The sequence below is a fragment of the Engystomops pustulosus genome, chromosome 8 (genome assembly GCF_040894005.1).
Source record: "Engystomops pustulosus chromosome 8, aEngPut4.maternal, whole genome shotgun sequence".
NCBI lineage: Eukaryota > Metazoa > Chordata > Amphibia > Anura > Leptodactylidae > Engystomops > Engystomops pustulosus.
Window position 1 is genome coordinate 24,880,212 of NC_092418.1, and position 24,029 is coordinate 24,904,240.

Consider the following 24,029-nt stretch of genomic DNA (forward strand, 5'->3'; position numbering starts at 1 on the left):
GGAACCCTGCCCCCAATAGTGAGCCATTGAAAAAAAGTTAATAATGCAGGTTTTTATTGTCAAGATCGTGTTTATTCATGTTTCGATGTTACTTGCAGCGGGAAGCAGACAAGAACCAGGAGCTGCTCACACGCATCAAAGTCCTGGAGGAGAAGGAGGCAGAATCTCAAAGCAAACTTCATGAGCAGTCTGAAATGAACAAGTCCTATAAGAAGACAATCGAATCTCAGAGCAAGAAACTTCTAGAAAGAGAAGACAAACTATCCGAGGCTAATGAGGTACAAATACATAGTCACATGTGGAGATTTAGTCTGAGGGGTTTCTCAGCAGATAAATTTTTGGCATATTGTAAATTTCCCTTCGTTATACATGGTTATACGCTTAACAAATCTTTAGACTTATACTTCCAAATGGACTCATCACTGTTGTGCATGTTGTGCCCATCAGGAGACGCTGGATTGAATGTGCAGAAGTCTTTACTTTCCCGTACCGCTTCTTGCTGCAAAGAGAAGTGGAGGCGATTAGAGGCTATGGGGGATAGATGCCACTGTATGGCATCCTTCCCTGGCCTCTGCTGAGGCTGTTTCCCCGGTGATGTTTATGTCAAAGTATGGACTGTTGCATTACTCAGTAGACACCCAGAACATTGGACTTTCTTAATTCCTCCTATTTTCAGGGACAGCAATTAACACCGAAGACATATGACTGTATGAGCATAAAGTGGAATATGTCTGGTATCCTCCCAAAGGAGTGCAAAGAATAATATAGGAAGATGGCCTTAGGCTACATTCGAACAAACATGTGCTCAACCGTACTGTAGCTTGGCAGGCACACGTCGGCGCACGGAAGAGGAGGATAGGGTGAGCAGTGCTCGCCCCCGCCCTCTCCATAGAGACGCACGGCGCCCTTACACGGGGAAAGACAGGACATGTCCTATCTTTTCCCCAGGTACGGAACGTGTTCTGCACCGTACCGCTCCGTGCGCCCATTGACGACAAATGGGAAATGTATATATGAGACTTGTACACGGCGGCCGTAAATATATCCACCAACGGCTGTGTGAATGTAGCCTTATTTGTATAGTGTTTTGTGTTTGTAAGCTGGGATCTGACCGGTTGTACTATGGTTCCTATTGAGAGGCGTCTGCATTTGTTTGTTTATTGGGGAATTGGCCAGCACCTAACCTGCATGTATACCCAGATATAGATCCATTTATCGTAGCAGGCTTAATTATCAATATTGTGAATGTGTGGTCAGCACAGAATGCTCTGCAGCCAATTTACTGTCTTTTTTTAATTTAGGCTATCAGTGTTTTAAAGGGGAAGGTATCTGAACTCCAGTTGAAGATCATGAATCTAGAGATGCAGCTAAAAACTCAGGACACAGAGAAGCAGGAGCTGAACGAACAATTGGAAATTCAGCGCAAGTAAGTGTCCGGTCCATACGAAGTAAATGATTCCGGTTCCTATGCAAGGGGCTTTTGAATTATGCGCTTGCTGTGTATGTGTGATGGTGTGTGCTTGCTTTGCCGGACATGTGGGACAATGCAGTCTCCCTCAAGCAAATGCATTGCCAGCTCTCAGTAAGGGAATGCTTTTAGATTGTAAAATTCAGGTTGTGAATTTAGCAGAAACTTGTGTTACTGGGTTTGAGGCTTCAATAGATAAGGACTTGCTGCTAGTTGAGTTTGGCTCCTTTAAGTGATACAAAAACATTACTTTGTGTATATAATGTATACTGCTCCTTGTTTTTTAGGAAGCTGCAGGATGGCAGTCAGACCGCGCAGGTGTTGCAGGAGCTTCAGGCCCTAAATGCGGACTATGAATTAAAGTTAAAGGTTGGTAAATTACAGATTGCACATTGGTGAAAAGCAAATTGTAAATACCACTTAAAGGGCCATTCTCATGAATATGCTATAAATACATGATAGATGCAGGTCAAATGCAAATGTTTTATACTACAATCGGAGGCGGAAGCAGACTATGTCCATAATGTATCGGCAGCCCGGTCACATTACAGGAGTGAAATAAACAATTGGATACAGGTGGTGGGGTTTTGGGGACAAATAGATCATCCCCAAAATCTGTATACCGGGGCCAAAGTAAGGCACTCTGTATGGTTTCCCCCAACTAGTAACACACTGGTCCTGAATAATCAAACTCGAAAAAACTTTTTCCCCTCAAAGAAGGGGAAAGAAAGGACCAACTGAGATAATGCATGTAAAACAGAAAGACTTTATTAATGACATTATGCATAAAATTACAATAAAAAACACATATGGTGGTGAAATGCAGAAAAAGACGGAGCGATCCAGTCTGGACAGAATGGAATGGTATGTATTAAAATGGAAAAACAAACTAGGTAAGAGATGAGCCACAATTAAGGTGACTGTTGGTGGATGGTATTAGTGATGTACCCTGTGGTAATTCACATACAAAGACGTATTTACTCTTACCATGCAATATGAGTGTTTGGAGTTCCACTGTCCAGAGAGGGCCGCGTCCCCGACGTACGTTTCGGCTCACACTGAGCCTTCGTCTGGGGGTGAAGGCTCAGTGTGAGCCGAAACGTACGTCGGGGACGCGGCCCTCTCTGGACAGTGGAACTCCAAACACTCATATTGCATGGTAAGAGCAAATACGTCTTTGTATGTGAATTACCACAGGGTACATCACTAATACCATCCACCAACAGTCACCTTAATTGTGGCTCATCTCTTACCTAGTTTGTTTTTCCATTTTAATACATACCATTCCATTCTGTCCAGACTGGATCGCTCCGTCTTTTTCTGCATTTCACCACCATATGTGTTTTTTATTGTAATTTTATGCATAATGTCATTAATAAAGTCTTTCTGTTTTACATGCATTATCTCAGTTGGTCCTTTCTTTCCCCTTCTTTGAGGGGAAAAAGTTTTTTCGAGTTACATTACAGGAGTGGTATATAAGTGTGGTGCTTGTAGTTCCGTGCGGTGGACGTATCTCCATAGATGGATTTATAATGTCAATTTGCTGAGTGGCAGGGGTGTCTGCTTCCAACTAACCCCTTCCCCAATTCATTATTAAAGTGTATCTACCACCAGGATGAAGGACTGTATGCAAGTGAGCCTGAGGAGCTCCAGGCTCCATAGGTGTTAATGGAACCAGGAGCCCCTCAGGCTCACTTGCATACTGTCTTTCATCCTGGTGGTAGATGACCTTTAACTATCGTTAATCACCTCTGGTTATGCAATTATCCGTTTAACAGGTCTCTACTCTCTGGGATTCTGCTTGATCAACTAATTCCCACCACCCGTTCAAACACTAATACAGCTCTTTTCTCCTTGTAGTGGCCGGGCTGTGTTACTGCAACTCCTACTTAACTGAAGGGGTTTCTAAATAACCAGGTTATTTTGCTTTGCCCAGACCTTAGAACAAAAGCTGTCAACCCAGGAGCAGGATGCCACCATTGTGAAGAATATGAAGTCTGATCTGGAAAAACTACCAAAGATTGAAAGGGAACTCCAGCAACTGAGGGAAGAGAACTCCTTCCTCCGGTAAATCTAATGGGCTTTCAATAGAACTGTCACATTGTATCACCATTTAAATCTGCAGGCAGTGTTATGGAGAAGCCCTGCATAACGAAAAGCTGTTTCATACATCATTTGTGAAAAGCTGTTGCAGGCTTCTGGTTAAATACTACAGCAGTCACTCAAAGCGGAGCACAACAGTGTGAGGAGACTTCCCTCGCGCAGCTACAATTCGGGAACATGAATGCATATTTCACAGTTCTTCTGCTACTAATGATACATTGAGTTATGATTTCTCATTTCTCTAGAGACAATACCTAACACTCCCTGCAGTCGGCGTGGCCAAAATGTATATCTCTGCTAGGATCAGATGTGGTACTTTAAGCAGCTCCTAGTGCCACTTTTTTTTTTTCTATAGGTGACGGGTCCTTTCAGACTGTACTAGTATAATTTAATAGGTTGGACTTGATGGACTGGTGTCTTCTTCTTACTATTTACAATTTAATATGATACTATACTAAGTTGTATGATTTCCTCCATGCGGAGCTGCTTTATAAATGTCCTCGTCATTTTCTGGCACTTTAATAGTCAGTGGTTCAATTTAGTATTGTTTAAAATGACTTCGTTATGCGTCTAATTTCATTCCATTTTTCTGCAGTGAAATGAGAGAAAATAATGCGCTGCTGAAAGAAGAGGTGGAATCTCTGCGGCGAGCGTCTGAACGTTATGACCGCATGAAGGAAGAGCTGGTCACATTAGAATTGGACAAGGAAGTAAGTGATAGCTCCCATTAGACAATGCTAATATATTAAACCCTCACATAAATGCTTGTGAAATGAATACATCTCTGCTCTGCATGGCGGGAAAAACGAAATTACCGTATATACTCGTGTATAAGCTGAGTTTTTCAGCATAAAAAATTTGCTGAAAAACCTTTCCTCAGCTTATACAAGAGTCAATTAAAAAAATAAATTTAATACTCACCCTCTGGCGCCTTGATCCTTGGCACGGTTCCCGGCAGCTCCTCTTCTCTCTTCTTTCTTCTCTTTCTGGCAGAGTCGCGTCCATGCGATCTCCCGGTCGGCGCACACTAAGGCGCGGTGGTGACGCGGTGGTGTCGCCTCTGATGACGTCATCAGCGGCGTCACCGCCGCATCATGGTGTACGCCCGCTGGAAAGAGAAGAGGAGCCGCCAGGAGCCGTGCCGAGCATCGGGGTGAGTATTAAGTTTATTTTTTTTATGTGCTTGGCATACAGGGGGCTGGCTGGTTGTATACTACAGGGGGCAGGGGCTGGCTAGCTGTGTACTGCACCCTAGCTTATACTCGAGTCAATAGGTTTTCCCAGCTTTTGGTGGTAAAATTAGGTGTCTCGACTTATGTAAATGGGTTTGGCTCAAGTTTTTCCAAATCATCCGTTTTAGACCAGAGGGCTATAATCTCTTGTTGTGCACGTGTGGAGGCCTTTTTGCATTTCCCCATGTCATCCTCTAAATCAGAAGTCCGTTGCTCCACTTCTGTGGTTCTTTCAGATTTTATGAGCATCGTCCCTGAGCACTGTGAGTTCTTCCCTTATACCACCTACTTGCTGCACCTGACAGGTCATGGTTGCATTACCTTTTGCCGCAGCACGCATCACATCGCTGGTAGTTGGTTCCCCGGCTTTGTTAGGAGATCGGTGCCTGGGTGGTGAAGCGGGCTCCAGGTCATCTGAGACATCCCCATCTGAGGGCTGGGTGTCCAGATTAGCTGGCATCAGCCAGTCAGTCTCTGCCGGCGTTGATCTTGTTCCAGCAGCTGGATGAGCAAAGCGCTCCAGCTGGTCAGTTTTTTTCCCCACTGGCGTCTTGTGCAGGCCGGGGTAGCTGAAGTAGACGCTCTGGCGCCATCTTGGAAATCTGGCGCAGCTACTTTTACCGCTTCCTTTGTTTCTGCTCAGCATTTTCGGGGACCGGAGCAGTGGAGCAGGTATTCAGGTAGTCAGAGCCTCTACAAGCGTCTATGCCATCAAGCGTATAAATACGTTTGGTGATGTAATTGTGTAAGCGCTGTCTGGCTCTCAGCAGTACCGATGTGCAGCTGCCACCTGCTAGTGTGTAAGGGACAGAGCGGACAGCGGAGCTCAGACAGAGAGCAGTCACGTGCCCTGCACACTGCCCCACTACACTGCAGAGATGTCTCTGCTCCCCCCCCCCCCCCCCCCCGCAGAGAAGAGGAGCTCAGGCCACGCCCCCTCAGCACAGAGCAGTCACTGTCTTCTCCCTGCAGCTGCTCTGTGTCCAGTGTCACTAGCATATAGGGTGCAGTAGGGGAATCGCATTACACTAAAGAGGGGCGGGGCAAGCACAAGCAGGAGGACAGGACATGTGACCATTACTGGGGTCTTTGCTCCTCCTCCCCTCCTGACCCGTCTCTCTAGTTCTAATAGATACAGCTGCACATGCGCACTAGCAGACTTGGCAGAGTCTGAGAGAAAGAAGGAGAGTGGAGAAGCGTTTGATTCCAAAGGTGTTTGTTGTCATCTGTGGTGGGGGTCCTGTGCCTGGTGTGGTGGTCCTGTGTCCCCTGTGGTGGGGGTCCTGTGCCTGCTGTGGTGTTCTCACAGGTTTGTGTGACTGACCTATTCCCAGGGAGTTCAATTAATTGTGGTTACCTGAGCCTGACATAAGATGTATTCAATAAAGTATAAAATAGCTATGATTGAGGTTCTATGCATGGGTGGACTGCATGGGACACAGGAGATGACAGTGCTTGTACAATGGTCCCCAGAGCCTACAATCTATGAGGAGGGGGACACAGGAGGGGACTGTGCTTGTACAATGGTCCCCAGAGCTTAGTCTATGAGGGGGGGGACACAGGAGGGGACTGTGCTTGTACAATGGTCATAAGAGCTTACAATCTATGAGGAGGAGGGGGACACATGAGGGGACTGTGCTTGTACAATGGTCCCCAGAGCCTACAATCTATGAGGAGGGGGACACAGGAGGGGACTGTGCTTGTACAATGGTCCCCAGAGCCTACAATCTATGAGGAGGGGGACACAGGAGGGGACTGTGCTTGTACAATGGTCCCCAGAGCTTAGTCTATGAGGGGGGGGGGGACACAGGAGGGGACTGTGCTTGTACAATGGTCACAAGAGCTTACAATCTATGAGGAGGAGGGGGACACAGGAGATGACAGCGCTTGTACAATGATCCAGGTATTTCAAGTAAGGTATAAATTAAATAAATTCCCCAAGGCTGTGTTCACATTGTATTGAGGCTGTGGGCGGATAATAGACCGGATCCTTGGAGGGAGCTTTGCTCTGCACGTCTTACAGCATGCTTGGCTAGGCCTCGCCCCCCTTTGGCCCAAGTTTTTAATGTTAGTACAACATACCTTATAAGGGGTCTCCTAACCCCTAAGGGCCATGAGTATCGCGGGGGTCCCAGCAGTTGAACCCTTTCCCCGATCATGATAATGCTACTTCCTGTATTATGGGAGCATTTTCACTGACTTGTGGTACAGCATAGCTTCATAGTCATGATCATTGGAGGTGTCAGTCAGCACGTTATCCCTTATCCCTTATCCTTATCCCTTATCCTTTTAATTCTTGGTTGCAAAATGTTATTCGCTTGTCAACTGAAAGACTTCTTCTCAATGTCCCTTTTTCATATTACAGAAAATTCTTAAGAAATTAAAGAGCTGGGAAAACTTGGAGCAGATGACTGGCCTCAGCATCAAGTAGGTGCCTGATGTGTGACTCCTCTTGTTTCTCTGTAACACTTATAATATCCAGAGTTACACATATAAGGGGGGGGGGGGTATTGATTGGAAGTTCTTGTGGTCTTCCCTACGCAACCAACTAGACTTCTGTCTTCCTTATCTTGCAACATTTTAAAGAACATTTCAAACGGATGGGGAGGCAAGTTCTCGAAAAGGAAGCACACTTGACCCCTTTAAAGTTAATCTACCGTCATAATATAATCCAGCACGATAAACCAGGGAAACTTGGGGAAGTGCGGATGTAGCAGGATGGGCGGCATTGAGGCTTAGTGGTTAGCATTACAGCCTTGCAGCTCTGGAGACCTGGGTACAAGTCCCAGGGTCAACATCTGCAAAGAGTTTTTATGTTTTCGTGGGTTTCCTCCCACACTCCAAAACATACTGGTAGGGTGATTAGATTGTGGGCCCCATGGGGACAGGGACTGATTTGGCAAAATCTCTGTGTAATCTGTGTGCACTATATAAATAAAGGAATAATTATCATTATTAAGGGGGGTCGGAGGAGACGGTGTAACAGCCTGTGAAGATACAGCACCTAAGGGCTCTGGTCACAACCCCTACTGCCTAATTAGCATAATTTAAAGTTCATGTAGAAGAAGGGAGGCCATGGATACCCCTGTGCATACAGAGAACCCATTGGTGCAGGGGTAGCGGCTGTGCCCTGAGACGCTCTTGAGACCATAGTATGTGAATTGCACAGGTGACAGAACTAGGACCCATGAGATACAAGTTGCTCCTGCAGAGACAGGAGATATTACTTATTAACAGCGATTTTTACAGCAACATTTATGGGGAAAATAGCTCTGATAATAATGATAAACCCAGAAGATAACAATGAGCACATCACTGCTACTGATTCACACCGATAGCACAGCTATGAAGCAAATAGGAAGCGTTTATTGGAAAGATTTAGTAATAAAGACTGAAAATAGCAAATTTCCTGGAACGCTTCTTCTTTATTCCTGAATAGGAATATGAGGAGCTGGTGATTTAGCAGTAAATGACTTTTTTCCTGTTGTTCTGCTCCTAATGAAATCCAATTATAATGGATCCATATGTGTTTACAATCTCCCTGGTAATCGGCGGCATCTGTCACTCTTCCTCCTTCCTTCCCGCATTGTGCGACTAGCCGCCACTCGTACCGTCAGATGCCGGCTCTGGTTCTCCGCCACCACCGCTCCCGTCCTTCCCTCGATATTCCACCTAAGTGACTTTCTAGTTGGTCGGGAAGAAAAAAAAATCGCTTTTATTTACCTCAAGCTGTTCTTGTTTAATGAAGTAATTTAGCAGCAGGAGACAAATGAAAATGAGTGACAAGTTTTTTTTTTTTTACCTTAATTTTTTTCCTGCTGCAGTCTAATAATGTCTTCATTTAAAATGAGGCTCTTCAGCGGAAGAAGTGAAGTTTTCCATTAAGACGCATCAGATATGTGTATTAAAGGACGGTGGGATAGGGAAAAAATATATACAATGCTGCCCAAGGAACTCATTTATTGGCCGTGCATTAATAATATTTGCTTTGGGCAGAATTCATACTGTTTCCAATTAAAAAATTGCTAATGGAGGATTGAGGTTGGGGGGGGGGGGGGAGACACAGAAGAAAGCAATGGATGCAGTGATTGGTGTAGTGGACGTGGAAGTTGATGGAGGAATTGTTGTACTAGCTGGTGGGACATACTAATATATATTAATAATACAGGCAGTCCCCTACTTAAGAACTCCCTAGTTACAAACGGACCTCTGGATATTAGTATTTTACTGTACTTTAGCCTTGGGCTACAATAAACAGCTATAACAGTTATCACATGCGTCTGTAATAAAGCTTTATTGTTAATCCTGGTTCTTATGACAACCCAATCACAGAGACCAAAAAAATTCTGTCTGGATCTACAATTATAAAATATACAGTTCCGACTTACATACAAATTCAACTTAAGAACAAACCTACAGACCCTATCTTGTATGTAACCCGGGGACTGCCTGAAATATATAATAATATATTATATTATACTTAAATTTGCATAACAAAGGAGCAGACTTCATAGCGCAACAATATTCTGGATCCTCTGATCTTAGAAATCTGAGAACATGGTTGCGTTATGGTTAATATGGTTGCTTTATGGTTATGATCAGAAATGCAGACATGTTTGGAGGGGGTTACGGGGTTTGTAGGTTGGTATTTAAGAATCTCAACTTCAAGCTAGATGGAATCAGGACTGTGTTTCTAGGTGCCGCAGAACCCTGAGCTATCCACTATTAAATTAGCAAATTTAATTTAATTTTTTTTTTTTTAACATGCTGCTCTCCATTCCTTGCTCCAAATTTTACTCCTCCCGGACCGCCCACTGGCAGACGTCGAGGGGTCCGGAGTCTGCAGTGACCACTTTAGACGTGGATGCAGTTTTCTTCATCCGCTCTTATCGTGAGAACAGGACCGGGTCTCGGGCTTTCAGAGGCGGCCAGAGTTCCTAGGGAGAAGGGAGGTGCAGTTTATTACCACATCTTCCTTCTGCGATCCGCACAGCATGTAAAGAGGAGCAGAGGTGGCGCTGCCAGCAGCTCTACTGTAGGGATTTATCACAGCTGCTGGACCAGTCCAGCTCTTATCTTCCCCCACAGAGGGTCGTTCTCCCTTGTAACTTGGGCTCTTACAGATACCCCAGTTACACATGAAAACTTGAAAGTAAAAAAAAAAAAAAAAAAAAAGTTGGAAATGCCTCCTAGGGGAGCTCATTGGGGACATATCAAGTTAAAACGCACACAAATACATTACATATAAATAAATATTTAAAAATACACAATAATCCCCAATAAAATAAAAAAACTCTCCCCGCTATAAAAAAAAAAAATCACCATAGTCGCCCCGTTTACCCCAGACTATATACATTATATCAAAATGGTATTATTTCAAAATGGTCAAAAATATATTTTTTCTCCATTATTTATATATATAAACCCTCTAAAAAATAGTGTAAAAGGCCCCTACCTTTATTTATTTTTAACTATCCCTATGTGTCACGAAAAAAAAAACGCAGCAGAAAAATTTATTGTACTACAGAAAAAAGAAAGTTAAGGCCCTTAAATGAATAAGTATGAAAATTTGTTAGAAAGGGGTTAACAATAAATATCTGTTTCTGTGTCTCTCAGAAACATGATCCTGATGTCGTTTAAAAGCATTTTAAATTCTCTTCTACATTGACACCAGATACATAGTTCTTGCTGCTTTAGAGGTCAATATAGACATAAGCATAGTGTGGTGGGGTTTGTATTTAGTTTTTGTATGCTGGACAACCCCTTGAAGGGTTTACATCATACTTCAGTTCTGGTCACATACAACATATTTGGCAGTGCTTGTTTCAGCTGTGACCGAACAACGTGTATTTAGTGTCACTTGTTTTGTGTGTGGTGTCCATTGATGCTAGCAGCGTTGGGATGATTAGACTGGGGTTTGGGTGGTGAGTTTTGGAATGTGCAATATGCAGTGTCTGAGAGATTTCCTTAACAATCCACCAGGTGGCGCTGCCTCTGACTAATGGGTTTTCATTCAACTTTTTGCAATCTGTTGTATGCAGATATTTTAATGTCCATTAGAATAAGATGGATAATATTTTGTATTCAGGTGTTACCCTATGAGTAAGGTGCAGAGGTTGGGGTTAGTTATTTATAATAGTGGCTGCCGGGTAACGGGGGTCACATCACTACATCATTAGAAGGATTTGTGAGGGTCCCAGAGTCCAGACCCCACAAACCATATATTGTGAGTGTGCGACCCCACATTATAGGATGAAGTTGTATGATTGAACATTTTAATCGGGTTCTATATAAATTTATGCCTCTAGTCCACAAGCACATATTTGCTTGTTGTCTTGCTGTCAGTGAATGGAAACATTTGTTGTGTGTGTGTTTTTGTTTGTATTTTGTTTTTTATATCATCCAGGGACTAAAATCCCAACTTGGCTTCTTTCTATAAAGATTTTTAGCCATTGTAGCAAAGCTCACGTCTTTATAGGGCGTTTTGTTCTGCTCTTCTGTAGGAGAAAGATTATTTTGTACTGAGTGATATGAATGGAGCCCAAAAGATCACATTGACTATAATGGAGACTTCTGGGTTTTGATCTGGTGTTATTTCTGGCAGAATCTGCAACAGAGCTTTCCCATGGATGTTTCCGTTCACTGACAGCAAGCATACACCTGGAAAGTAAATGGAATCACAAAGTGTATGAGAAGTTGCATTGGCTTAGCACTGACAGTCGGACATCTTTATGATTTGCCACACTGCCAGCTTCCGTCCCTTTGACTCTTTGACTCCTTAAATGAGAGCAGACTGGTCTGACGCCTCCACGGATCCCCTCAGCAGCGGTGACTGATCACAGGACCACCGACACCTCCATTATGGCGTCTAGCGCAGCCTGCGTGGAGCGCTGCCATTCACATCTGCCTTCTCACAAGAGATTTGTGCATTATATCCAAATGTCTTACACGGACTAACACTTGTTTCCTGCCAACTTTCCAGTGATGGGGCTTTCACTTATAATTGCAGCGCTGCTCATTACAAGCTTCAGCCAAATTAAATCGTTCTCCTCAAAAGAATATTTTAATTTTCTTTTGGTTGTAAAGCTGGCTTTTTTTTTTTTTTTCTCCTTCCGTTTTAATGGGTAACATGTAATGCTGGGACATTGTAATTGCTGGGTCCCAGTAGGGGGCGACTGCTTTATACTGAGTGCCGAAACATTATTCAGGATGATCACAGGAGCTGGACCTCCGTAACAGGAAATCTAACATTATAATCCATCATGATAAACCAGGGATACTCACTCATAGATCCTGGCACTGTGACTGTGGTAACCATTATATATCTCCATGGCCTCCCTTTTAAAATCTACTCTTATTATTATGCAAATGAGACAGAAGGGCTCCTGGGGGTATTAAAAGAGCCCCTCCAAGTTGCAACATCAGACTGTTACACTGTCTCGCCCTTCTGCCTGCTTCATTAGCACTTCCTCACTCTGTCTGCCTGATGTAATCTCACATGGTGGGAGCGGGGAAGTACTCATGCACACTGTAACAGCCTGTGAAGCTACATCATCAGGGCTCTGGTTACACCACCTGAGCCCTTCTGGCTCAATAGCAAAAAAAAGTAGATTTTTAGAAGCAAGTGAGGCCACGGATAACAAATATAAGAAGATTTTTTTAATGGAAGTTTTTTTTTTAAGGGATTGTCCTAAGTTTGTATGCTATTATTTTTCCTCTAAATAAGGGATAATCTCGCCAGGGAGAAGCTGGGACCCTCATTGATCACAAGAATGTTGTCCAGCTCTCACTAATTAAATGTAATGGCAGGTAAGTAGAGCGGGTGCATCAGAAATTTCATTACAGACACGTAATGGGTGTTCCAAAGATACCTAAGCGCTGTGCCTGGCAATTTTCAATGTTCCCATGGCAGGACTAATGCTTGACCTGACTTTTAAACAGTTGATTTCCTGGAGATCAGCTTTTTATCTCTTATGCTGTTTTATAGGGTATAACAATCTGACTTGGGACAACCCCTTTAAAGGGGCTGTCCCAGCGTCAGAAGTTATCCCCAATCCACAGGATATGAGAACAACTTCCTAATCAGTGAGGGTCCTACTGCAAAGACCCCCCACAATCATGAGAATAGGACTTGTCAGGAGAGATAGGACCACCTTCAGCATCCTCATAGAATTGAATGGAGTGGCAGGGGCAGGCTCTGCCGGCTGCTCCACCCATTAGTGAGAATGGGAATCCTAAGAAGGGTCCAACAGCTGTTACCCCCACTGTGCTTTGGTTTGGGGAGAACGCAAGTTGGCACAGCCCCTTTTAAAGGAAATCTACTGTGTGGAAACCTCCAATAACGCAAGCATACACTGATGCGGAGTACAACAGAAACGTCGGACCGCTCTCAAAGCGTATTCATCAGGGGAGGTCTAAGGTCTCGGACAGCCCCGCTCACTCCATAGGCCGCCCTTGACTGACAAGCGGCAAGCAGCAGTCACCACCGCTAGCCTGACACGGCTACTGTGGTAGTTGAGTAGCCTTCACCCCCTGCGCAGTTTCGGGCTACTCCATGCCCCCAAGAAGCCTTTGAACAAAATTACTATTTTAAGGCATTAAAGTTTTATTTAGACAGCAGCTGCATCCAAGTTTAACCCAAATATGGGAAGCTGCTGCTGCTGCAGAAATAGGCAGCAACAGAAGATTAAGTCTGCAGGTTTTTTTTTTTTTTTTTTTTTTTTTCACTTTCTCAATACATTCCAACTCGGGGTTTTCTGACAAATGCTAAACCACTTAGCAGCCATTCAAATAAACCTGCAGTTACCTGGCTTGACCACTACACAGAAAACAGCGCTGTCTGCTCCTATTCCAATCCCTGTTTGTCAGCAGCCAGGAACAGCTGATGAGTGGGTGGTAGCGGATGTCGGACCTCAACCAATGTAATTTTGATGGTCTATGGAAATGTTATCAATATTTTTTAGTCCAGAGAAGACCCAAATGTATAAATGTATGAGTATCATGCATTATAATCTAGACACTATTTCTCGCTGTGGCTGGGATGATCCGTTTTTTGGCATTGAAGATACAAGTGCAGGGCATCCAGACACTTATGTGAAGGATTGCCTCTGTTCCCGCATCTCTGATCCTTGCCTGCTGCAGCCAGATGACACTGTGACTGCCCGACCGCCGGGGGCTACACAGATCTAGCCCGAGCCTGCTGATTGTGCGCGGCACAGGGAGGCCACACGGGGACAGGACTGATCTATTATTAGAAACCTCAGTCTCCTCTTATCCCGAGCAGATGACCCGCACAACCTTACATTGCTTCATTCTCAAGGAATCTTGCTTACAGTATATCACTTATTTTATGTTTTTCCCATTAACATATGTACTTTGTATGTAATTGGGAAAATTAGATTATTAAAAAGGTTACGCATTCTAACCCCCTCCAAACACACATTGGATACATCCTGGTTAGACCCGTTTTTTTTTTTTTAAATGAAGGAGCTAAAAAATAAAATCAAAGTAGTGTCATGTTAAGATTTTTTTTTTTTCTTTCTTCCATTCACCACTCCGGGGGTCATAGGTGCCTGAATGTCCAGGTCAATTTTTGCAGTTCTGTTTTTCTCTTATTTTAAATGACCATCAGCCTTTGGGACCACCGTAACAATTTTTTATTAGTTTATTTTCTGTTCAATAAACTTTATAGAAACTTGACAATGGGCAATGTGGAGAACGTCGCTGGTGAAAGCCCCGGAGCAATATCATCTTCACACATCACAGAAGACCAGGTCAGCACTTTCTTTGCTGGGACTAATTGTCACCGGGTGCTCGCCTTTATATGTGTTAGGAGTCACCAGAGCCTCATCAGTAGACCCCCCCCCCCCTGATGGCAGTAGCAGAATGGGCTGGCGCAGGGCGTTTCTGCCCCGCAACTGTGCACTACCTAGACCAGTGGTGGCGAACCTATGGCACGGGTGCCAGAGGTGACACTCAGAGCCCTTTCTGTGGGCACCCAGGCCTTCACCCCAGCACAAAATTTGCTAGACATGACTCAAGGTTTCCTCCTGCGGTCCAAAGCGATTTTAAAGCAACACCTTCTTGGCTGCCAGGACTACACAAGAAGTGAGAAGGTATGGACAGTGATGGATTATAGTTGGAGCTCCTGCTATGGGTCCCCTGATGCTTCAATCCAAATCCAATCCAAATTTTCTTTCTATTGTATTGGTGTCCTCAGAACGTCAATACGATTAAGACTTATGATACAGATGGCATCAATAGGTTACTGCTTAAATTGTCATCTTGGCACTTTGCAACATCAAAGTAGGTTTTTTTATTTGTAGTTTGGGCACTCTGTGTCTAAAAGGTTTGCCATCACTGACCTAGACCATGCAAATGTTCAGCTTTAGCTTTTTTGCATTGTTTTTGTATCGCTGGTGCCACCCGCCAGATACATCAGGAGGCCTAATAATCTATATCCGGTAGCCAGAGTGGGCAGGTGTCCATCATACACCAGCCTAGGAGCATATAATATTCTTGTATCACAAGGCTTTTTAAAGAGTCTGACATTGATTTATAGTAGTGCGACCTCCAGTAGGTGACACTGGAGAAATAGAATTCTTCAGGAGACAAAATCTGCTCACCCCATTTCCCAGAGGGCATTGCCTGGTCCATAAGACTCTACAGCAGCCGTCAGAGACAATGACCCCCTCTTCCTTCAACTAGCGATATAGGGCGAGTCATGTTCCAGGACCCGCTGCAGCGTCAGGGTGATGTTACACTATCACGATTTTGCTTAAAGGCTTAAAGAATGAAGAAGAGAAAAATGTAATCAAGAGCGGTAAGAATGCGGAACATCACCTTGAATTTAGCGGGGGAAGGCCGGTGTTGCAGACGTCGCTTGCCTTCAGCGTTGTTCTCCGCCAACGTTACCATCAATAGATGGTATCACGGCAATTTGCCGCCTCTGTCTGCTCTTGATTGCTCTGTTAACAAAGGAGAGTTTAATACATAAAAGGAGAGGAGAACCTCTGAAGAATGTGCGGCCGATGGGGGGGGGATTGTTTCCACTATAGACAGTGGATGGGTAAGATGTTATTTAAGGTCAGCAGTGCCAGGAGATAAGGAAGTTATACGCTGGTAATATAAAAACAGCCTCCCTTTAATGTGTTCTCTCCACAATTCAAAGAGTCGGCCTCGCGCTCCCTCAGCAGGAAGAACTGTAACCAAAATAATTACATAATGTCTAACAGGGATTTTATTAATGGGAAATTAAGTCTGTTAATCTCTCGTGCTCAAAGATGGTTTTTATTCATGATTTAAAGGGGGTCTGCCGGCTCCCAAGTCTGGCCACTGCATTGTGCTGGGCACCTCATAAGTTTTGTCAAACCTTTCATAAGTTTCCCATTTCCCATAAATCTCTTAAGTTTAGAGAAAAAAACTTTATTTTTTTATGCAGAATAGCTTCTCTGTGCACTGGGGGTGGAGTTTGCCTGCTGTTGAGCCTGCGCTAATTTTAATGCGGCCTATCATGACTTCATGAACTGCTTTTCTAGCTGGTGATTGACGTCTTTCCACAGAATAGATGGAGATTACATGTGTCGGCAGACATAGCTCCCTCCCATAGTGTACCACGGACAGAATTGACGTTAGCATGAAATTTACATTTTTAAAAAAATCTAAAATGGGTAAAGCGTTTTGGACATAACTTTCCAAAGTGCTTTAAACGATGCTGATTTTAGGCCGCATTCACCTTTCCATTGTTGGGGTAAGTCCAGTGGATTTCTTACAACAGAGGGCTAGGACGTATCTTATTGTAGGCACATATAGTTGGATACACCGTTCTGTTCCTCCCGTCCCCACCCCTCCTTGAAAGCAGGAGGAGTCAACATTGGCAGCAGCTGGTGATTGGGTGCTGTTACTGTTCAGGGTGTTTCCTTCAGTGATGTCACTCTTGTTACATGGATCGTTACATCACCGTTGGCCTCCCATAGTGTACGCTCAGCAGAGGCTGGGATAGGATGTAGAAATAAGTCTTTATTTACTTAGCACACACAGATTACGCAGCGCTGCACAGAATTTTGGCAAATCAGTCCCTGTCCCCAATGGGGCTCACAATCTAATGAATCTACCAGTATGTTTTGGAGTGTGGGAGGAAACCGGAAGACCCAGAGGAAACCCACGCAAACACACAGAGAACATACAAACTCTTTGCAGATGTTGACCCTGGGACTTGAACCCATCTCCCCAGCGCTGCAAGGCTGTAATGCTAAACATTGAGCCACCATGCTGCCCTATACAGTTGCTCAGGAGGAGGGAACTGGATGGAAAAACATGGCTTGCTTTGCCTTTCTATCCTGTGTTTCCCACAGTATACCACTGTTCAGACTGAGGCAAAAAAAAAAAAATTACTTCTGCCAGTATAAGTCTGTGGATACACTCATGGTGTGTGTATTTTGGGGAGCTTTCTTGGTGTATACACTGAGCATATGAAGAAAACCCGGTGGGAATGTAGCCTTAGGTGATTTGGTAGCCTGTCCTCACATTTCTGTGCTCTTAGCACTCTGCCTTTAGCTGCTCCATAGACCCGCACCTAACACTGGTTGCAGTTTTGCACAGTCAGCTCCGTTTTATTGTCGAAGTGCTTCCAGATTGAATAGTAAGGCCACATTAACCCTACTTGTTTTTGGTCTGGAGATATGTGCGGGCTTCTGTATCTTCTTAGAACACACAACCTAATAACCCGTATCATCCGATCCTCCGCTCCTACTTTCTTTGCTCTATCCCCTAAATGTTAAGAGTTTACTAAGAAAACTGATGACCGAAATGAAACGCTGACTACACAGTTTGTTTGCTGTCTGTTACCACGGAGATGCGTACTTGTACATAGAGGCTGTATACACATAAACTCTACATACAACACTTTTTGCAAACTTTAGTGTAGAGGCGTCTGAGGATAGATTGTAGTCATGTGCGAAAAAGAGAAATCATTTCAAACTTCTAAATTAAAGGGCCGCCGTGTCTACGTTTTTTGAGCTATCTGGATCTAAAGTGTTTGGGGAAAAACAATTATGACAGGTGTAATGCGGAGAACGTCGCCGGTGAATGCCTCGGAGCAATAACATCATCTTCACACAGAAGACCAGGTCAGCACTTTCTTTGCTGGGACTAATTGTCACCGGGCGCTCGCCTTTACATGTGTTAGGAGTCACCAGAGCCTCATCAGTAGCCGTCCTCTGATCCGGAGCTCAATATCTAAGGCTCTGCCCCCCCCCCTGCCCCCGTATGGCCCAATTCTGTCTACGTTAATTTGAGCTGGTTACCCCAGGCAACACTTCCTTTTGCCTTCATCCGCCGCTCTTTTAAATAATCCTAGGAGAAGGTAAGTGACGCCGGTCCGACAGTCTTCTCCAGGACATGGGATTTCTAGACAGCTAATCATCAAGACATGAGCCCGCGATGGATTCCCCCCCCCCCCCCTTTTTTTAAAATAATCTTCTACATGAAATTCTTCAATGCGATACTGTAGAAAGTCGTGATCACCCTCACAGAGCCTCTTTCACAGATAAATTGGGGGTGACACTGCCGCTGTTCAAATGGTATTTTTCCTTTAAGAAACAACCGTAACAGCGAAAAAGGTTTTCCTCTGTCTAGTTGCTGTATGAATTCGCAAATCGACTATAAATCGCCTCCCGTTACTGGTGTCCTGGGTGGATCGGTGTGACTATTCAAGGTGTAGCAAGTAGTGGACGCATAACTAAACGACTTGTCCATGGTAACACCTTTATGGTAATTGTAATTCTTAAATGGCATCTACCTCCAGGATGAAAGACTGTGTATGCAAACGAGCCTGAGGGGCTCCAGGATAGAGTATGGAGCCCCTTAGGCTCATTTGCATGCAGGCTTTCATCCTGGTGGTAGATGTCCTTTAAATGAGAAGTGGCCTCAAAGGGGTTATCCAGGAGAAGTCTCTTTACTTCCTGCCATGTACACTGCCATATAATACGGTGGTGGTGCTTGGTATTGCAGTTTAGCCTCATTGGTATGAATGGCACCAAGCTGCATGCATGTATTGGATGGATGTGAAGTCCCTGAGCTTTTCTAAACTTGCTTAAATGTTTTTACATATAGAACTTTCAAATGACCATAAAATTAACTTTTTTTGTCTTTTTGTTTTTTGCTGTTAAAGTTTTTTTTAACCAGTAGGAAAATTAAATTAACCCTTACCAAAATAATGTTAAAAATATCTATGGTGTCAAACCGTCACACTTTCCCAAGTTTAGCTACAGATTCAGAGGGTGCAGGTATTTCTGCAGACTGTCAGCTCTGTCTTCCTGCACCTCCCTTCTTCTCTATTCTGCCTTCACATGACGGGCTGGAGGGGGAAACTACAAACACCTATATCTTCTGACCTGTGGACCCTAGAGACACAAGTTTAGCCATATGACAGTGGTGAAGGAGTTAATTATGGAAAATCCTAGTTGGATTTATATCTATAAATTAGGGAGAAATGAGGAGAGATGTCCGTCCACCATTAGTCAGTGTAGTCTCTCTGTTCTGCGTGACTGCTGTACTGTTCAACCAGAAGCTTGCTACAGTTTTTACTCTGAGAAGAGGGGATGGGCTTTGGAGCAGCACAATGAAGAGTGCTAAGAGCACAGCAGTGTGAGGAGACTCCCCCCACCTCCCATCGCAATCACGGGATACAAATGCATTTTCCATAGTCCTGCTGCTACTATGACAAACTAAGCTTTACTTTGTAAAAACCATATTATAACCGTGACTAAAAGGAATTAACCCAGAGATGCGATGTGATCTCTGATTTGTTGGAGTGATGTCTCCGTATCTGACTTCCTTTCATGTTTGATGTTGTAAGTTTGGATACAACCTTGTTCTCCGGACCGTGAGATGTAGTCGCTGGGCTTGATCTTAAAGCATTATTTATTCCTGCACGCAGTGGGACAATTCAGAGTTTAGCGCTCATAAATACTGTATATGTGTTCTTAAATCTGAGCCGCATCTGGGTAACGTAAACCTAATTGCGCTCATTAATGTCTCTCCGTTAATCTTTCCATTATGAAATATTACGGCTGCAGCTTTTCCTCTGAGGCGCAGTGATTTTGTGATTTAAATGCGAGGTTTTTTTTTTTTTTTCTTTCGATGTTTCCTTTTGTGTTACTTATTATATTAATAACTTTGCTTACTCATGGAATACAATTGTAAACATTTTCACAGGATTAAACTGTAGGCCAATAACTCCAGGTTTCTGGCCTTTTATGTATGGACTAATGATTCTTATTCATTGCTCCACCGTCCTCTGGGGAACAAATGGGTCTGTTACATAGTCAGGACTCGATGGACTTATTACTTATCGTTGCTACTTGCTGTTTTTCTTTTTATTTGTCACGCAAGCCGAAATGTAAGTTTTTTTTTTTTTTTTTTTTTTTAATTGATATCAATGAAAAATGTTTGAAAAAATGAAGTTCCCTAGTGGAACCCAATTAAAAAAAAAAAAAAGTGATATATTTCACAGGATCCTGGGAGTGAGACTGACTGCAGACTGGACAAGCTTGATCCTCAATTCTGTTACCTTTTATAGAACCCGACTGCTACTGGGCATCACCTTGTGCACATGGCAGACATCTCAGTATTTGTAGCTATCCGTGTCAGACAGGTACTTCGTCACCCAGCTGGTTATTGTTTGCCACTAGAGATGAGCAGACCCGATGTTCCCGTTCGGGTTTAGGGGTGGCCGTGGGTCCTGGACATATCGGGGCAGCCAATCGGGCAAATTAACGGCTCTAACTGGTCATGGCTATGATTGGCCAATCATAGCCATGGCTAGCTCTTAAGGGTGTTAACTTGCTATATTGGCTGTTCGGCCAGCAATGCGTTCGAACCCCAACCAGGTTTGTGGGGCTGCTCATCCCTGTTTGCCACCTAACCTTGTTGTAGCCCCCTTTGGCCTAACCTTAGTCAACCCAAGGTTAGGCCAAAGGGGGCTACAACAAGCCCCCCTGTATTTATGGTGCTACCAATAATGAAGTCCCTTCCATTAAAAAAAATGTTATTTAGTAGATGATATACATTGTGTTTTTCCTTGTGGTAACAATATGTATGCTTTAATACATATACAAAAGGGTTATAACATTAAAACTATAGATCCAATAACTGTAAATAATGTTGAATAACCTAGCTGCAGCTGCTTTCTTCCAAATATAGCATCACGCATGTCTAGTGTAGATAGGTGCTATTGCATCTTAACTCCACTGGACCTACTCATCTACTACCAGGTTGAAGGATTGTAAACCAAGCTCACTGACATACAGGTGTGTGCAGGATCCGCTCTTCTTTTAGCTTTTTATACCCTGTTTTTCAACCACCAGACAACCCCTTTAAAGACAACATTGTTCCAGCCTCTGTGAACAATTAGGCGCTCCATTGAATATAATTTTAAATGAATGCTGACATCTCGGACTTCCACGTCATATTCCCAGGAGACTTATACCACCACCACTTTATTCATATGGTGTAATTTTCATCCATCTCAGGGATCTATACCCATCTTCACACCTCCTCCAACATCCATAAACCCTTAACCCCTTCACGCTCCGTGGCGGATATATCCGCCACGGAGCGCAGTGACTTAGCGCTCAGTGGCGGATATATCCGCCACGGCGCTTATGCCGGCTCGGCTCTGGATCAGAGCCGAACCGGCATCGGGAAACACGGGGTGCCGGCTGTAACTAATAGCCGGCAACCCAGTGTAACACCCGCGGTCGGAGTGGGCTCCGATCGCGGGTGTGTAACCCGATAAATGCCCCGGTCAGCACGACCACGGCATCTAACATGTCTCTGGGGGGTCTTTCCCCCACGATCGCCCCCCCCCCCCCCCCCAAACGTCATCTTACTGGCATAGTGCCAGCCTATGCAAGTGCATAGGCTAACACTGATAATACCCTGCAATACATGATTATTGCAGAGTATTATCATGAACAAGCAATCAGATGATTGCTTGGTCATTTCCCATGGTGGAAAAAGTGAAAAAGTAAAAAAAAATGTTATTCAATAAAAAATAAAGTAATAAATCAATAAAAATGCCCATAAGCCCCATAACATATAAAGAGACATATAACCCCAAAAAAGTCTATATCATAACAAAAACCCCACATATATAGTATCACCGCATCCGTAACAACCTGTAGAATACAAGTAAATCATTATTGAACCCGTACGATGAACGCCGTTAACAAAAAACTATTGAAAACCCACCAAAAATTAAAATTTTTACCTATTCAATCTTACAAAAAATGCCATCAAAAGTGATCAAAAAAACATATGTACTCCATAATGATACTGCTGTAAAGTACAGCATGTCCCGCAAAAAACAAGCCATCAACCAGCTCCCAAGTCAAAAAAGTAAAAATGTTATGCCACTTGGAAGACGGCAATGCAAAAATGATAGATTTTTTCCCACATTACGGTTTTATTTGACAAATTTAGTAAAATGTAAGAAAATATATTCAAGTCTGGTATCCCCGTAATCGTATCGTCCCATAGAATAAAGATAACATGATTATTAGGCTAAACGGTGAACACGAAAAAAAAGTCAAAAATCCAGTACAGAATTGATGCTTTTCTACTCATACCCTCAAAAACGAGTTCCTAAATTTTCAACAATAGGTGATACCAACCCCAAAATGGTAACACTGGAAAAAGCATCTCATCCCGCAAAAAAAAATGCCAGCACATGGCCCCAATAACGAAAAAGCGAAAATTTATAGCCTACAAAAGGGGCCAAAGAGGAAACTAAAATCCTGGCAGCTGCAGGTCCCTCCTTCCATTCTGCGCCTCGCTGTGCCCCCATAACACAAGTAATGTCCACATGTGGGGGGTCTCTGCACTCGGGAGAAATTGCAGAACAAATTGTATGGTGGGTTTTCTATTTTTATCTTTTGGAAATGTGTAAATTTTAGGGCTAAATGAACGTATAACCGACAAAATTTGACCAATCTAAATTTCACCTCCATTTTGATTCAATTACTATGAAGATCTCAAGGGGTTAACAATCTTCCTAAAAGCTGTTTCTGATAGTTTGAGGGGTGCAGATTTGAAAATGGGTTGATTATATAGGGGGTTTTGATACTAAATATGTAAAATTTCATTCAAAACTGTATTTATCCGCAAAAGAGTAAATTCTGAAAATACGGAAAATCGCTATTCGATTTGTAAGCCGCGTGACATCAAAATAAATTATCCAGACATTTCAAAAATTATGAAAATGTAAAGTAGACACATGGGAAATGTTATGCAGCAACTTATTTAGGTGGTAAATCTATCTACCTGAAAATGTAATGATTTTGAATTTCAAAAAAGTGAGATTTTTCAAAAAATTCATCATTTTTTCTTTTTTTGGAAAATAAACGAAAAACTTATCAGCCAAAATTTACCACTAAAATGAAGTACAACATGTGAGGAAAAAACAGTCTCAGAATCACTTTGATAAGTAACAGTGTTCAAAAGTTATAACCATATAAAGTGACGCAAGTCAGAATCCAAAAAATGGGGCTGAGCCTTAAGCTGTAAAATGGCTGCGTCCTTAAGGGGTTAAAGTGAATCTCTCACCAGCTATGTGATTTTTAGCTGATGACAGGTTCCTATCTGCTATGCTGATGTTAATAAATGCCTTTTGTCGGCATTCTGAAGCATTTCAGTAGTGTATACAAGTTTAATTCACATTACCTGGTTCTCTGTCAACAGCAGGTGGTGAGTTCAGGGGGAGGGGTAGTTGCAGCAGCCTGTGTTTTGTCTCCTCATGTATTCTTCCTCTCCTGCATACTCATCCAGCTCCCTCCCCACTTCCTACCAGATGCATTGAGCATGCAGGGTCGGCATGGGGATTTGTGTAGACTAGAGGAAGAATGTTTGAGACGACGCACGCACAGTTCCTCATATTCTGCTGGCATGTAGACGGGTAATGTGAAATAAAGTTTTATAAAGTAATGAAATGATTCAGAATTCTGATAAAGGCATTAAAATAGGCATAGCATAGCCATAGGGTATTGGAACCTGTCACCAGCTACAAATTACATTCTTGGTGACAGGTTCCCTTTTAAAGGGGTTTTCCCATGGATCAGTATTTGTGACATTTCCAAAGGAACCAGTCTTGGAAGGACCTTCTCTGCCCTTCTAGCACTCTCCTTGTATCAATAGAGAAGGTTCTTGACCCCAATATTCCTTAGATT

General features: G+C 43.4%; 1 protein-coding gene across 5 annotated transcripts in view; it reads left to right on the forward strand.

The window, feature by feature from the left end:
- MAD1L1 (mitotic arrest deficient 1 like 1) overlaps nt 1-24,029 on the forward strand; it is a 438,339-nt gene that overhangs the window by 4,996 nt on the left and 409,314 nt on the right. For all 5 annotated transcript variants that reach the window (XM_072120358.1, XM_072120362.1, XM_072120360.1 and 2 more), the window contains exons 4-9: nt 99-278; nt 1,302-1,426; nt 1,756-1,837; nt 3,405-3,535; nt 4,167-4,281; nt 7,169-7,230. In XM_072120358.1, the coding sequence (XP_071976459.1) occupies nt 99-278; nt 1,302-1,426; nt 1,756-1,837; nt 3,405-3,535; nt 4,167-4,281; nt 7,169-7,230 (695 nt within the window). The remainder of the gene's footprint in view (nt 1-98; nt 279-1,301; nt 1,427-1,755; nt 1,838-3,404; nt 3,536-4,166; nt 4,282-7,168; nt 7,231-24,029) is intronic.